Source organism: Rhinichthys klamathensis, unplaced genomic scaffold, assembly GCF_029890125.1.
Source record: "Rhinichthys klamathensis goyatoka isolate OS25496 unplaced genomic scaffold, OSU_Roscu_1.1 h1tg000018l_1, whole genome shotgun sequence".
Taxonomy (NCBI): Eukaryota; Metazoa; Chordata; class Actinopteri; order Cypriniformes; family Leuciscidae; genus Rhinichthys; species Rhinichthys klamathensis.
In genome coordinates this window covers 1156844-1172117 of record NW_026606569.1, presented here as the reverse complement: position 1 = coordinate 1172117, position 15274 = coordinate 1156844, and the positions used below count along the sequence as shown (strand labels likewise).

Below are 15274 nucleotides of genomic sequence, written 5' to 3'. Positions count from 1 at the left end.
TTATATAAATCCAAACAATCTAAAAGCCATTCTTTTTTAAATCTCCTCATTCTTTGTGCAAGGCTCCTGTAATGATATGGCCTGATAGCACCTAATAGGGCCATTATGGGGAGGGTCTTTGTCTTTCTCAGGTGTGAAATTCCACACATATTAATGAGAGACCACGCCTCCTGCATAAAGCTTTCTCAAACAAAACACGTCATTAAAAATGTAAAAGACTTTATTGACTTATCTGAATGAGTAGTCAGGATGATTCTCACATAGTTTGGGAGCAAATATTCTAGGCTATGTGATACAATTTTCAAAAGTCTTGTGAAGAAATAATCAATATGTGTTTTGTGGTCTTATTTCAGCAACTTTCATTTTTATTTTTTTCAATAACCACGCATAAACATTATTCTATTAAAAATACAAACATGTACATACATGTTGCTCACTCATCATGGTAGCCAAGTTTGTGCTATATAGAGTGAATTTACACCTTTGCCATTAACATGTTTATAAATAACTGAAAAAAGCACAAATGTCAGTGCATGTCAAAACATCCCAAGGGCCCCAAAAACACTCTGGTCCCCAGAGGGTTAAATCACCTTTCTTTCCCATTCTGACATTCAGTTTGGGCTGCGTTCCTGTCCACTTTTAGACACGCACTTGCGAACTTCCCTAAGCACTTCCCCTCGGGGGAATCCCTGCTGCCATTTTGAAGTGTGTTCCACTTCGTGAAGTGGACGAGGGAAGTTTATATGGACAGACACTTGTTCCCTCGATTTTGACCGAGGGAGCGAGTCTACTTCATATGTACACTTCAGGCAGCTCCATATACCACAATGCAACACAATTGTGACGTCACCGCAGATCTCGTCTAATCACCACCACCACAAACAACTCTGATATATTAATTATAAATATATTTAATTTAAAACAACCCAAACACACCTATATACATTTGGATGCTGCATTAAACAAATTCTTAAAGGAAAAAAAAAAAAAAAAAAAAAAAAAACAACTCCATGGCTGATTCCAAGTGATCAAGGGCTTAGGACATTCCAATTCAGCCAACTGCAGTTTCCGCCAGTAGTGGGCACTCGTGCAACGTAAGCAATGACGTACATCCGAGTGAACAAGACGGAGGGAAGTTAGCGAGTGAAGGGCATGACAATTTTGGACTGGAACGCAGCCCTGGAGTTCAGGAGATTGTCTTGACCAGGACCACACCCCTAAATGCATTGAAGCAACTGCCATGTGATTGGTTGATTAGATAATTGCATTAATGAGAAATTGAACAGGTGTTCCTAATAATCCTTTAGGTGAGTGTATATTCTGGACACAATTCTCTTCTTCTTTTTTTTTTTTTTTTGTTGAATGTGACCACACATTTTATTATGCTGAAATTTTATTTTACACATAAATTCATTAACTTCTTTTCCATAATCACTTGAGTCTTTTAATCCATATTTATCACTTGAATGATTAAGACTTTACAACTGGTTTCCCAAACTATGGTTTTTGCATTTATGAAAAGCTAATAATAATTATAAATATGTAGCATTTAATACTTTTAAAAATAAAAACAATCAATATAAAACTCTTACTAAAAATAATAAATGTTAATAACTCTGATGAGAAAATTAAGAACATGCAAATGTGTTATGTTCGCAACTTTAAATGGAAACGTAGCTAATGTGTGGCGGATGACGTGTAAGGAACTTGATGGGGATGGGGGTACAAGCGCTGTCCCAGTGGGAGTCACAGTGACCGTCAGAAATATACCATGATGAAGGATTGCATCACCAGCCTTATACCACTGGTGCCGTGGTGTTTTAAAAACCCAGTGGAGAGCCGTATGAAGCTGGCACCCCATTGGAAGGGACCTTATGAAATTGTACAAGTTATTGATTAAAATGGAAAACTGGGGCTGACATATCGGATTGTCAATCCTTTGGATTCTGATGAGAGAGCAGAGAAAGTGCATTATAATAGGTTGTGGCCTAAAACAAAAACCAACATTGTCTGATGTTCCTGGCAAAATCCTGCTCTTTAAAGTCAGAAATGTCTGGAGGAGAGGAGTACATGTATCCCCAGAAAGGTCAGTAGGACTGGGAGGATTTTTAAAACTCCTGAGAGAGGTAGAGAGAGAGAGAGGTAGTGAGAGAGAGAGAGAGAGAGGTAGTGAGAGAGAGAGAGAGGTAGAGAGAGAGAGAGAGAGAGGTAAAGAGAGAGAGAGGTAGTGAGAGAGAGAGGTAGTGCAGGTAGTCCCGACTGTAGTGCGCTTCGGTTCTGTGTTTACTTTTCGGCGCAGTACTACTAACCGGAGCAAAGTAAAATCCCGCCGCGGCTGAGAAACTAGTTCCTGTAAATGTATTGCGATCATTGAGATGCAAGAGTAGTTTGATTTTTAACATTATTCTCTTAACAGACATTTACATCGATAGTCTGGCGTTATAATTTATTTGGTTTTGGTGTACTGTGGAGTGGGTAAAACTGTTTTTAATGGCAGGCTAGCAGTTACCGTTGACTCGCGCTAGGCTAGCACCGGCGAACTATGCAACTGGAAAAACTGGATGAAAATTTTTGAAAACTGTCTCCACTGATAAATAACACTAAGGCTAACTTGAAAATGAGGCCCGATGTCCAAAATCCTGAACCACCCCTTTAAGAACTAGACTTAAACCTTGTCTATGAAACCAGGGGATATACATATATAACATACAAATAAAAAATAATTACAGACTCCCTGGGTCCAAGCGTTGGAAATCCTCTTCTGGATTGGAATTGCAGCCTTAACAAAAACATTGAAATAAGGAAATTGGCGATAAAAGTTAAATGTATTAAAGAAAAATGATTTGCCAACAGTGTTTTGCTCATCTAAATATGAAAACATTCAGTGGAAATTTTTATTTTTTTATAAATAATAAAGAATTATCATTTAAAATTCTACACAGAATTTACCCTGTTAAGGAGTTACTTGAACGTTTGAAATTGGATACTGAAGTTGCCAAAGAATCTGTGATCCATCTTTACTTTAAATGTGTTTATTCACTATGTTTTTGGTTGAATGTCTCTAACTTCATTTCTAACATTAATACGAATTCATCTGTATGATGTCATATTATTTTTTGTACAGGATTCCATTGATTCCAGAAAAAAAAGTAAAGTTAAGCTATAAAGCAAGTAAAGTCATACGGCGCTGTAATACTGTTTATACGAAAATAAAGTTATGCATGGAATCCCAAGAGCCCTGATTTTTTTTTAATGACCGTAAAATAAAATACGTAACATATTCTAAAGATGATCTACTTTACAGAGGTGCTGATTCTGCCTGACACACGTCTCACAGTCAATGACTGTCACGATCAATCCTCTACAAGCCTTTATAACAAAACTTCCTACACTGCTTTTAGGATGAGCACACACTAACTAAACTAAATTAAACATGAAACTTTGATAGTAGTTAAAGAAACAAAGTTATATATTGCTTCTACAAAGTGATATTAGTTAACATTTGTTGGACTGTTCCCTAAAATCACTTACATTAGCTTTAATTTTATATCTTCATAAACAGTAGCATGTGATTTTTTTAATATGTCAACACTGCTGAAAGCACAGAAAATTCACTTATTCTCTGTCAGATTATTCCTCTAGAATAAGGTCATTTATCCCCTCACCTACTTTTGAACATTAAAAGGATCTGCCATCATTGCTACAGGCACGGTTTATTTACTCTTTCAAATGTTTTTTTTTTTATCCAAACTAACTAACACATTCCACTGGTAGAAAGTGTTTGAGTATAAGAGCTTCCTGGACATTGGACTCATGACCTTTGCATTGTTTTAGCATCATGCTCTACTGATTGAGTCGCAGAGGTAAACATATTCCCCAATGTTTTCATGATGTCTGATACCCAGGAGAAAGTCAGACATTGTTGGGAATTCCCAGTCAATTTCATTAGGAAAGAACAACACCACAGATCAGTGGCGGCTCCAGACAATTTTGATTGGGGGGGCAATGGGGGGTCTTGGTCATTTCAAGGGGGGTCTCATGAAAACCAACAAAAAATACAGTGGACACGGCTAATAACTGCATATTACTGCTACTTAACAACAAAAACAACACAGCATATCAACTACTTTGTTTTTAATGAATTAATCAATTGTATTTTGCAAACTATATGCTCGAACTTTAATTGCCATAGCCACACCCATGACAGAAAACATATTTACAAAATAGTATTTATTCTCATACTCTCACCACCTTTTGATTGCCCTCCTCCTGTCTTCTTCTCTGCCATTTGCCATCACAGGAATAAATTACATTTTTTAAATATATTAAAATATAATTACTTTAAATTCCATTATAATATTTTATAATATTACAGTTTTTTTATCAAATAAATGCATCCTTGGTGATCCATGAGAGACTTTCAAAAACATTAAAAAATATTCCAGACCCCAAATTGAACGGTAATGTACCTAACAGTGTTTAATCTGTGTCATAACAAAACAGATCACCTTTTTTCAAGCGTCTCTCTGTCTAATCTTGATGTCTCAGCCATTTGTAAATTTTGTCTTGTGCCTGCTGAAGTTGTAGCTGTAATTACAGAATTGTCTTGAATCAGGATTGAAATACTTATTGATACTCAAAAAAAAACTAACGTTTAAAGGGGTTGGTATAATGCCCTTTTCATACGATGTAAAATAAGTCTTTGATGTCCCCAGAGTGTGTATGTGAAGTTTTAGCTCAAAATAGGCTACCCCACAGATAATTGTATATGTTAAAATTTACACTTTTTGAGGAGACTGACCACCAGATCCATGCACACTGTGAAAAACAATTACGACATGCAAAAAAAAAGCCGTGTCTTTTGAATATTCAAGCCACTGATACTGTTTGATCCACGAAACTGTAGCGTAGCAGCTCAAAGCATTTTTTGGGAGGGTCTTGAGACCCCCCAAGACCCCCCCCCCCCGGCGCCGCCACTGCCACAGATTAACAATGACAATGTGGTTGCACGTCCAGGGAAGACTCCAAGTGTCTTGTATTTGCTAACACAGTAAAGTTGCTGATTTTGAAGTGAAACCAAAAGTTAAACTGCACATTGCTATTTATTGTCAATAAAAGTGGATGTAAGTCAGCCTCAGGGAATAACCAGAGATATACTGAGAGACCATGGAAATCCCCTAACTTACTCTAGACCAATTAGCTTTAAGAGGCCGGACCTGGAGGAGTGTCTGGGGAAATACAGATAGAATGACAGGACGCTACAACATGTATACAACTCAGATCCAGCAACTGAAGTTAAGTTAAGCAAAAGGGTAAGTGACGTTCTTTCATCCATGGGTTACATGGGTTTTACAACTGATAGGAAATATCATTAGGTTAGCATAAAAGCAATTACACATATGGAGAGCCATCATAAGCCATATATAAATGAGTGTGTGTGTGTGTGTGTGTGTGTGTGTGTGATTGAACTCTACACCTTGACATGTCTTGATAAAGTTTAGGGCCATGTCTTGCTACAGCTTCAAATGACTTTGTTCATCAACTAAACCCAGTAAAGTTATTGACCAGAGGAGTTTGAGTTGGAGCTGATATTTTAGCTGGACACAAACAAAGCTTACAGCATTTTTGTCTCATTCAGTGTGCTTGTGTCATTCGTGGTGAATGTGTGTATGTGTGCATTATGTGAGTGTGTATGTCTGCATATGTTGAAAGATCTGGGTTTTAGTATGTTTAAATATGTATAAGTCAGTATATTCTGTGCCTTTTGTTTGTTTCTCTTTCTACGTGTGTGTGTGTGTGTGTGTGTGTGTGTGTGTGTGTGTGTGTTAATACGACATGAGAAACACTTTTACAGAAACTTCTCCAAACAGAAAGGAAAAGCTGCTCTGGTTTTGTGTACTGTAGAATTACTGGAATATTTCTCAACCCATCTTAGACTTTTACTTTTACACTGCAGGGTTCCACTTTATTTTGATTGTCCACTCTAGACATTCTACTAACTATAAGTAACTTTGCAACTACATGTCAACTAACTCTCATTAGAGTATTAGTATACTGTAGTTAACGTTAGGTGTTAGGGTTCGGGTTAGTAGAATAAGTTGACTTGTAGTTGCCAAGTTACTTATAGTCAGTAGAATATCTATTGCGGGACCAACAAAATAAAGTGTTAGCAAATATTAATTAGACAGTCTACTAACACTATAATGACAGTTGATATGTAGCTGAAAAGTTACTTATAGTAACTTATAGGGTGGTGATGGCGCAGTGGATAAGACACATGCCTTTGGTGTGAGAGACCCGGGTTTGAATCCACTGTGAGACACCAATGTGTCCCTGAGCAAGACACTTAACCCCTAGTTGCTCCAGAGGCGTGCGACCTCTGACATATATAGCAATTGTAAGTCGCTTTGGACAAAAGCGTCAGCTAAATGAATAAATGTAAATGTATAGTTAGTAGAATGTCTAAAGTGGACTAAATAAAGTGTTACCCGCTGCAGTAGCTTGAAGGATGTTAAATGTGTGTATCTGTTGTACAGCTGTATTCTCCAGTGATCATGGATAAACCAGTCTGCTTGATTGACACTGGGTCAGAAGGGAAGCTGTGTGTGCAGGAGTCAGCACTACAGATCCTGACGCAGATCCAGGAGCCAGTGGTGGTGGTGGCCGTGGTGGGTCTCTACCGCACCGGGAAGTCCTACCTGATGAACCGCCTCGCAGGAAAACAGACAGGTTAGCGCCGAGAGCATCCGGACGCTTAAGAGAAACATCATGCCGGTATATGCATACAAGTCTTTGTTTTTTTGGTCTGGGATTATCAGGATTCGCATTGGGCAGCACCATCGAGTCCAAGACGAAGGGCATCTGGATGTGGTGTGTGTCTCACCCCACTAAAGCAGGAACCACTCTGGTGCTGCTGGACACGGAGGGACTCGGAGACGTGGACAAGGTGACGTAAAAACTAGTTTCACCATGTAGTAACTATCTATCTATCTATCTGTCTATTGTAACAAATTAGCTCAAAAAGTGAAATATTAATAATTATTGTTTTGATTATTATGAATATTTGGATCAGTTAATTGAAATAACTTGATGTAGAATCATTAATATTACAATCAATTAATAATTTCGTCCTGTGAAAACTCGATATTGATTATTAATTAATTAATAGAAATGTTAATTTCTGAGGTTGTGAAATAATTGTCTTACTGTACAGTATTATGCAGAACATGTAGTCAGATTCTGGAATCATTAAATTGACTTCAGAGAATCAGAACCGAATATGTATTGTGCACAAATGTTATTAACTAAATAACAAACACCACTAATCTAAAAACACATACACACAATCACACATACATGGGTAAAATGGTAAGTGACAGAATAAAACTGGAAGCAGGAAATTAAACTATGGAAAAGATGAATTTAAGTATGAAAAGAACCATCAGCTTTCTTCTTTTTAAAGCACCACATTAAGAGGCATCTACCGCTTATTATTAAACCTCTGTTTCAAATGTGTGATACTTGCATCTCCCTTGCAGTGGAAGCAGTGGGTGACGTCTTTGAAGAAGATCTCAGCGATTGACTTCCTCTGCATTGAATGAAGAAATTTTGACAAACTCGCAAAGTTGTCCTTGACTCTGTTGTGGATGAGAGAGTCCACTCTCTTGATTGAGTTGGTTGTGGGTCAAAGCCTGGTGAGGCCCCACAGGAGAGAGAGAGAGAGAGAGAGAGAGAAGGGCTTGTGTAGAGGCTATATAATGCCTGAGAAAGGTCCCAGCCCTCCGGGTTGGCTTGACCAATGAGAAAGGTGGAATATCCAAGGAGTAAAATTCCTCTGTTGGAGATTTATGGCTCTTTGTTTCAAGCGTGCTCATTTGCATGTGCAGCTGGATTGGTTGCTGATGTAGAAACTATTAAAGATTCTTGTAATACTTGTAATCTGTTGCGCAGCTATCGACATATCATATACACCGTCATTTTGATCTTCAAAGCACCAATTTATAGAGACCAAACATGGTATAGGTGAGGTTACATTGACCATTGGTTCTATCATAAAATATATAGTATCAAAACAATAATAGTAACAAGACACTACACAAGACAGTAATAATTATTTGCACAATGTGCATGTTCATTTATAGATCAGTTTGTCTATAAATGAATGCAGGAGAGTCTGTTTTAAGGGCTGTAGGTCTTTCCTATGGCCTCTGCGTTTCCATGTGACCACATTTTTAACAGTGACCACCGTCTTATCAGTTGGTAGTCATGGTAACTGAGCCCTTTTTGCTCTTGTTGGGGGGTGGGTCCATAGACCCCAGAGTGAGTTTTAAAGATTTTTTGTTAAATATAATAAATAAAATATTTGTCTGTCATTACACTATCTATCTATCTATCTATCTATCTATCTATCTATCTATCTATCTATCTATCTATCTATCTATCTGTCTGTCTGTCTGTCTGTCTGTCTGTCTGTCTGTCTGTCTGTCTGTCTGTCTGTCTGTCTGTCTGTCTGTCTGTCTGTCTGTCAGTCTGTCTATCTATCTATCTCTTCATTTACACATAATTGCTGGAGAGTCTTCTGTGCAAATGCAAGATGAACCCGGAATGCTACAAAATTCAATCCCAGGACCAGAACCTAATAACATTACAATCAATCCCAAAATGCATCCGTTTAAACCAGAGCCGATGCTGGGTATTGTGTGTCGTAGTGATGACTTAAGTTATAGTATTTAGTAGGGCTGGGTATTGACACAAATTTCACAATTCGATTCGATTTCGATTCACAAGCTTGCAATTCGATTCAATATGGATTATTTTGGATATCAGGTACAATACATGGCAAATTTTCTCAAGGAAAACAAATCTCGTAACTAATGCTGTAAACTATGGGAGTCAGTTGTAGCCTACTATAATATTGAAGGTAAAATATTAACTGATTTGTAGCTATACAAACACTTAAATTACACTTTTATATATTTTTATAATAATAAAGTTATATGAAATATAAACATTTAAATGGTGGCTGTCATAAAAACTTGCCAGATTTATTCAAACATGCATTAAATATCGAAGAACATTAAAAATTATAATGAATATGTAATATGGTGCATATATTTAGCGCGCTGCTGCTTCTTTTGAGCTGAGCTGTGCCAGAGCGATCTCACGCCACAGCGCCAAAACAGTATTTATGTTTTTGAATTTCGTAAGAAAATGGACGTAATTTGAAATGTGAGACTTTATTTAGTATCAATAGTAACAAAGCACTGAAGATTATTGGGATGCGCGCTACAATGTCCCATTCATTCATCAAATGAAAACAGGATGACTAATCGATTCTTGAGATTTAAGAATCGATATCGGTTCGTAAAAATGAGAATCGATTAATATCGAGAAATCGATATTGTTTACCCAGCCCTAGTATTTAGCTTGGGGAAGAAGAAAGAGTAAGTCTGTATACAGACAAAGATGCACACGTTCAAGGAGATACTCTCCATCCATACAGATGGCAAAATAAACTGATAAAACCAACACTAGAATCAATATCTTCAGGATCTTAAATATTATATTGTACACCAATCTCACAATCACAGATCATCCTTAAGAGCACCTTTCAATAAAATATCAGGCATTGTGTCTCTATTATGGTCTCATGTCAAATAACCAAATCCTATCTGTCTCAGGGGGACTCAAAGCATGACACCAAGATCTTCTCTCTGGCCGTCCTTCTGAGTAGCACTCTAGTCCTGAACAGCCGAGGGACGATCGACAACAGGGCCATAGAGGAAATGCAGTATCCTTCTGATCATAATTTAAATTTCATTGTCAATTTGCCCTTCTAAAGCAGAAACTTAATGCTCAGGGTATAGAAGTTTTCCTCACTGATAAAAAATATTTGCTGGATTTACTTGTACTTAGCATGATGCAAAAATGGTACATGTATATTTTAAATAAATTCAAAGTAATTTGATATATATTGATATATACATAAATATATGAGTTGGATAATAATGAGCATGCATCTACCACATACTATGTTGCCAGGATTAAGCAACAAGTGTAGTCACTATTACTCTGTTTAATTGTGGATCTTACAGATTATATTTCAAAAAGATTTTCATGCATTCAAAGACTCAAGACTCAATGTCATTATGTCCTTCATATTATGTATTTTGGAATTGGCTATATTTGGTAAATAACAACTGATTTTGTATATGGTCGCCTGGCTCATTGTGAATCTATCTAATCTGTTCTTTAACTCACAGTAAACAGATATGTCACTGAGCTAACAGAGTACATCAAGATCAAATCACCTGATGAAGTTGTAGATGATTCAGAGTTTGTGAAGTTCTTCCCTAGTTTCATCTGGGCTGTGAGGGACTTCACCCTGCAGCTAAACATCAATGGCCAAGACGCAACAGAGGATGAATATCTAGAGTTTGCTCTGAAGCTGAAACTAGGTAATATTTAAAGCCTGAAAGTTTATTTAATTACCTGCATTTTCAGATTGTGCAGCTAGTTTATGGATATGTGGAACTGGCTAGGTTTAGTTTGCCAGTTCCAATAAGAGATTTTTGCTTCCTGTGTTTATCTACAGTCAATTGGTCATTATCATAAAATAAAATTTGTAGATAAATTGGAGGCTTACAGTTTCTTTGATTTTAAATAATTGATTTAATACACTGTGTATCATTTGACTGAAGGAAAGCTTTGTGTTGTTCTTTTGAAGGTAACTCGAGTCAAGTGAATAATTACAACCTTCCAAGAGAGTGCATTCGTAAATATTTCCCATCACGGAAATGTTTCACCTTCCCATTCCCAACCAATCCAGACAATGTCTCATATCTGGAAATACTGGACCCAGCTGAGATTTCAAAAAAATTCTTGGAGGTCACTGATCGTTTCTGCCAGTTTATCTTTGACCAGAGCCAAGTGAAAAATCTGAAAGATGGACACACAGTCACCGGCAGAGGTAAGTCAGTAAGTCTCTTAATGCTTTGGATTACCTTTTTTTTATGGTGGGCAGTATTTCCTATTATTGCACATTTTATTCACCAACATCTTCATGACATGATGCTTGAAAAATCAAAAACAGCTTCAGAAATGAAGCCTCTCTTTTAACCAGATTACCTGCCATTTGCTACTCTAAGTGGGGATGGGGGGGATATAACCCCCCCAATATTTAAATCTATGCATTACGACCCCTCCCATTATTTATACCATGATCACAATATCAGGAGGCATACCCAAACTTCAACCCCCCCAATGTTCAAACCAAATCTACGCCCTTGATTTTGACCTTTTTTAATTCTTTGTGTTTGACCCCTCTGCCTCCCTAAAGTTTTGGGTCATCTTGTGAAAACGTACGTGGACACCATCTCCAGTGGGGCTGTGCCGTGTCTGGAGAACGCTGTGATCGCCATGTCAATGATTGAGAATGAGGCTGCAGTGAAAGAGGGGCTTGAGGTTTACCAGAGTGGATTGGAGAAGCTGAAGGACTCCTTCCCTGTGGAACTGAATGAAATCACTTTGGAGCATCAGTGTTTCAGCCTCATGGCAACACAAACCTTCATGAAACGCTCCTTCAGGGACCATGATGGGAAGTACTTGACATCTTTAGAGGTAGGTGGGAGTTGCCATACCAAATTATACCATGGTCTGTCTGAGTACTTGATTCTGAGTGGCTGGAAGGTGTGTAATAAAATCGTTTATTGCACAGGTAGTTCCAAGTCATTTGAATCACCGTTTTATATTAAGATCCTGTTTTCATTGAAGCACACACACACACACACGTCACTCTGAGATTGTGCTGCATACAAACATAAACATTCTGGATCACAGAAACTTAATAAAATAGGTTTACTATTGAATTTCAACATAATATTTCTCAATAACTAGGGGATAAAATCACTGGTTTTGAAGTAAATTAACAGGTATGCATCTCTCACTCCCCCCATGGATAACATGCAAAATTACTCAAATAATGATCATTAAGTATCCTTCCTGTTTTTCTGTGTGCTGTTTTAGGAAGCCATCAATCGTGAGTTTGATGCGTATCTCTGGGACAATGAGAAGGCTTCCGAGGCAAAATGTGAAAGTCTTATGTCAGTCCTCTCTGACCCAATGACAGAAAGAATCAATCAAGGATTTTATGCCAAAGCTGGTGGTTACGATCTCTTCTGCCAGGATCTGGAGGACATCGTGAATCAGTACAATACACTGGCCTGCAGAGAAGTCAAGGTCATACATTTTAAATTATGCAAAATATGACAATCATATTTTCAATATTATTTATTGTTAAAATGCATTAAAGCTATAATTATGCAATAACAATACCGTGGTATATATTTTGAATGTAAAGTGATATTATATTTTTAACACCACTTTTACTCTTCCCTTGTGTGTCCTCATAGATTGCTGAGGTGTTGGAGAAGTTTCTACAGGAAAAGGTTGCAGTGACCACAGCTATTCTGCAAGCTGATGATAAACTAACTGAAAATGAAAGAAGGATTTGTGGTAAAAGCTTTGTGTTTTCAACCTAGTAGACACACATGATGTGATGAATAGCAGTTGTGCAGTTGTTGTTTTCAATACAATCTGCTCTTTTAAGTAAAACCAGTAAGCTATATAAGCTATTCATGCATTTAGTAGAAAGGGGATGATGCCAGTCAATGGCCAAGAGAATCTGAGGCAGTCTCGTTCCATACAACATTTTGAGTGCTGCGGTTTTCAGTGTACTCATTGCTAACGTGGGATGACACTGTAGAATTTATCTAAGATAGATTGTCTCCATGATTAGACTCTTGTCTCTTCTCCAATCTTTAATCCACCTGTTTCCTTAAACTTCTCCTTCCTTCTTTTTTGGCTCCCCAGAGGAGAGAGAAAGGGCAGTCCTTCTGGAACAGGAAATTATAGCCCAGGAAGAGAGGCAGCGTCAACTGGAGGAGAAGATGGAGATTGAACAACAAAATAATGAAGAGAGGGTGAGACAGGTCATTGAAAGGATGGAAGAGGAGATGTCCCGCCAACAACAGGAGACAAAGCTTGCAATGGAGAGTAAGCTGAGAGAGCAGTCTGCCCTGATGGAGAAGGGCTTTCAGGAGAAAGCTGACAGGATGACCTGGGAGATACAGGAGTTGACGAGAAAGAATGCAGAAGTAGAGGAGAGTTCATCGAGAAAGTATGCACAGATGATATCAGATCAGCAGCGAAGAAATGAACAGAACATGGAAGTATTGAGGCAGCAGCACAGACAGCAGATGCAAGCGATTAATAGCAGACCCAGACCCGCATCTCGATCCTGTTCTATACAGTGACGTGTGTTGAAAGATGGAGTTCACTGCTTTTACTGATTTCTGAATTTGTAATGGCTATAATCTCACTGCATTTGATGTGACTTTCTGTTGTTTTGAAATCATAGCTACAAACTTTTATATGTTATATCACAGCTGTTTCAAGTTCTGAGTTTTGTCAATTTAATATGGTAATGTTTGGTAGCTGATCATCCATTTATCTGGGTTCGTACAATGTGCTTAAAGTGCTTGAAGTACTTGAATTTGACTTTTTGAAATTTAAGACCTGGAAAACCCTTGAAAACAGCCATATTTTTGAAGAGGTACTTGAAAAGTGCTTGAATTATTCAAAATAGGGATGCACCGATACCGAGTTCATGTACTCGTACTCGTAAAAATGCTCCTATACCAACAACCGATAGGCCTACCAGGCAGCGTGTGTATAGTAAGTATTGTGGATTGAGCGCACAGCGGCACAGACGCGCGAACTGGTCGAGCACATCCCTTTTAACGGACATCAGTGGAAGGTTTGTAGTTCAGTCGGATGTCAATGGCAAAGAAAATAAAACGAGGCATCATGTGATGTAACTTAACGTTAACTGACGAGAGAGAGCGCAGTTCTGTTGAATGCTCTTGATTGCTGATCGTTCACTCAGCACGTGTTATTTGGATGAAAACTAAATCGTATATGTAAGTAAAACATGAACTGTTACCTGATTTATGTATAACGAGTGACTCCCTACATTATTACTGGACGTTTCCAGGTCAAGTTCCATGAACGCAAACATTAGCGCGCCACACAAACCAGCGTCTCAGCGCACGAATACTGAATTAAATTGTCTTTCACGTCTTGCGCTTGTACGGACGAATTCACACAAAATGATGTAAAAACGCCCGTCTTGGAGAGTATCCTAGTAAACAAAGTCAGTTATATCTCAAGTGAACGTATAGCCATGTTCAAATGGGGTCCGTGCGTTCAGTCTTAAAGGGGCAGCAGTTTAATAAACCCACTGCTGTTTTAATGTTAATCAAACAATGGACAAATAAATTACTCACTGCTCTTGACTAAATTGGCTACCCTTTTCAACTTTACAATAAGATCCATCTATATTTAACTTATCCAGTACTGAATATGCAATTTTTTGACATTTGATTACTTTATTCAAATTTCTGTACCTGTTAGATCTACCCGAAAAACTCTAAAAACACTGTTTATTTCATTTGTAGCCTTTCTTTGTTCTATTGTATTTATTTGTAAGTTGATTATTTGGTCTTATTTTGTTACTGACTGCTTACCTTTAATAATGTTTTAAATTCACATTAATTAGGCTGGTAGTTTTTATTGTAGTATCAAAATTGGATTAAATAATTGGTATTTCACTGGTGTCTAAACATGGGTACCACTGACCCAATCCTCAGCACTGAGCCCTTCAGGAGCAGCTCTAAACATGTGCTGTGCGATTCAATGAAAGATACAATTATAGAGCAATAGAATGAACAGTAACAGAAGCTCATACAATGCATTTTAGCAGGCTTAATTAAGCATGAAAATAATTGAAAGAAATATATATTTGATGAAAAAATTAAGCCAACTAATGATTTATATTCTTTTGTTTTATCTACTAATACATTTAGAAATTACAAATGCAGTGAAAATTCAGGGACCAGTTACGGTATCGGTATCTTGTTCTGCAAAAAGTGATATTGGTGCATCCCTAATTAAAAATATTTCATTTTTGTTTTCAACGCACTAAATCAACGCTGCAGCCCATCTGAGATATAGAGCTATTTCTCATGGCTATGAGCATGATATTAATCATATGATAAGTATATAATACAACTTTCATTCTTCAGGTCAATCATACATTCATGGGAAAAAAATCTATTTCAATGGTTAAGGGGATTTCCCATGCCTGACTGCGCTGGTCAATGGATTGATATCTATGAAGTGAAACATTAGATACCATATATGTAATTTGAGTAAA

The 15274-nt window shown here is 37.5% G+C and overlaps 1 protein-coding gene across 2 annotated transcripts; it reads left to right on the top strand.

Annotated features, from left to right (window-relative positions):
• Positions 1-5198: 5198 nt before the first annotated feature.
• Positions 5199-13840, top strand: LOC130070289 (guanylate-binding protein 1-like). Of its 2 annotated transcripts, none has more exons than XM_056234648.1 (10): positions 5199-5312; positions 6550-6729; positions 6819-6946; positions 9681-9790; positions 10270-10457; positions 10727-10969; positions 11339-11619; positions 12025-12237; positions 12411-12513; positions 12871-13840. In XM_056234648.1, exons 2-10 carry the CDS (start codon positions 6555-6557, stop codon positions 13311-13313), a joined length of 1884 nt encoding a protein of 627 aa, XP_056090623.1. In that variant the 5' UTR covers positions 5199-5312; positions 6550-6554; the 3' UTR covers positions 13314-13840. The 2 variants fall into 2 exon arrangements, with proteins under 2 accessions (XP_056090623.1, XP_056090615.1); XM_056234640.1 differs by having other exon boundaries at positions 5201-5312; positions 6537-6729.
• Positions 13841-15274: the final 1434 nt, after the last annotated feature.

What these genes read in the sequence shown, in the direction of transcription:
- LOC130070289 (XM_056234648.1), top strand. Translation starts at nt 6,555, where the DNA reads ATGGATAAACCAGTCTGCTTGATTGACACTGGGTCAGAAGGGAAGCTG. An exon ending in ACACACAGTCACCGGCAGAG is followed by an intron (nt 10,970 to 11,338) that starts GTAAGTCAGTAA and finishes GCCTCCCTAAAG; the next exon opens with TTTTGGGTCATCTTGTGAAA. An exon ending in TGGCCTGCAGAGAAGTCAAG is followed by an intron (nt 12,238 to 12,410) that starts GTCATACATTTT and finishes GTGTCCTCATAG; the next exon opens with ATTGCTGAGGTGTTGGAGAA.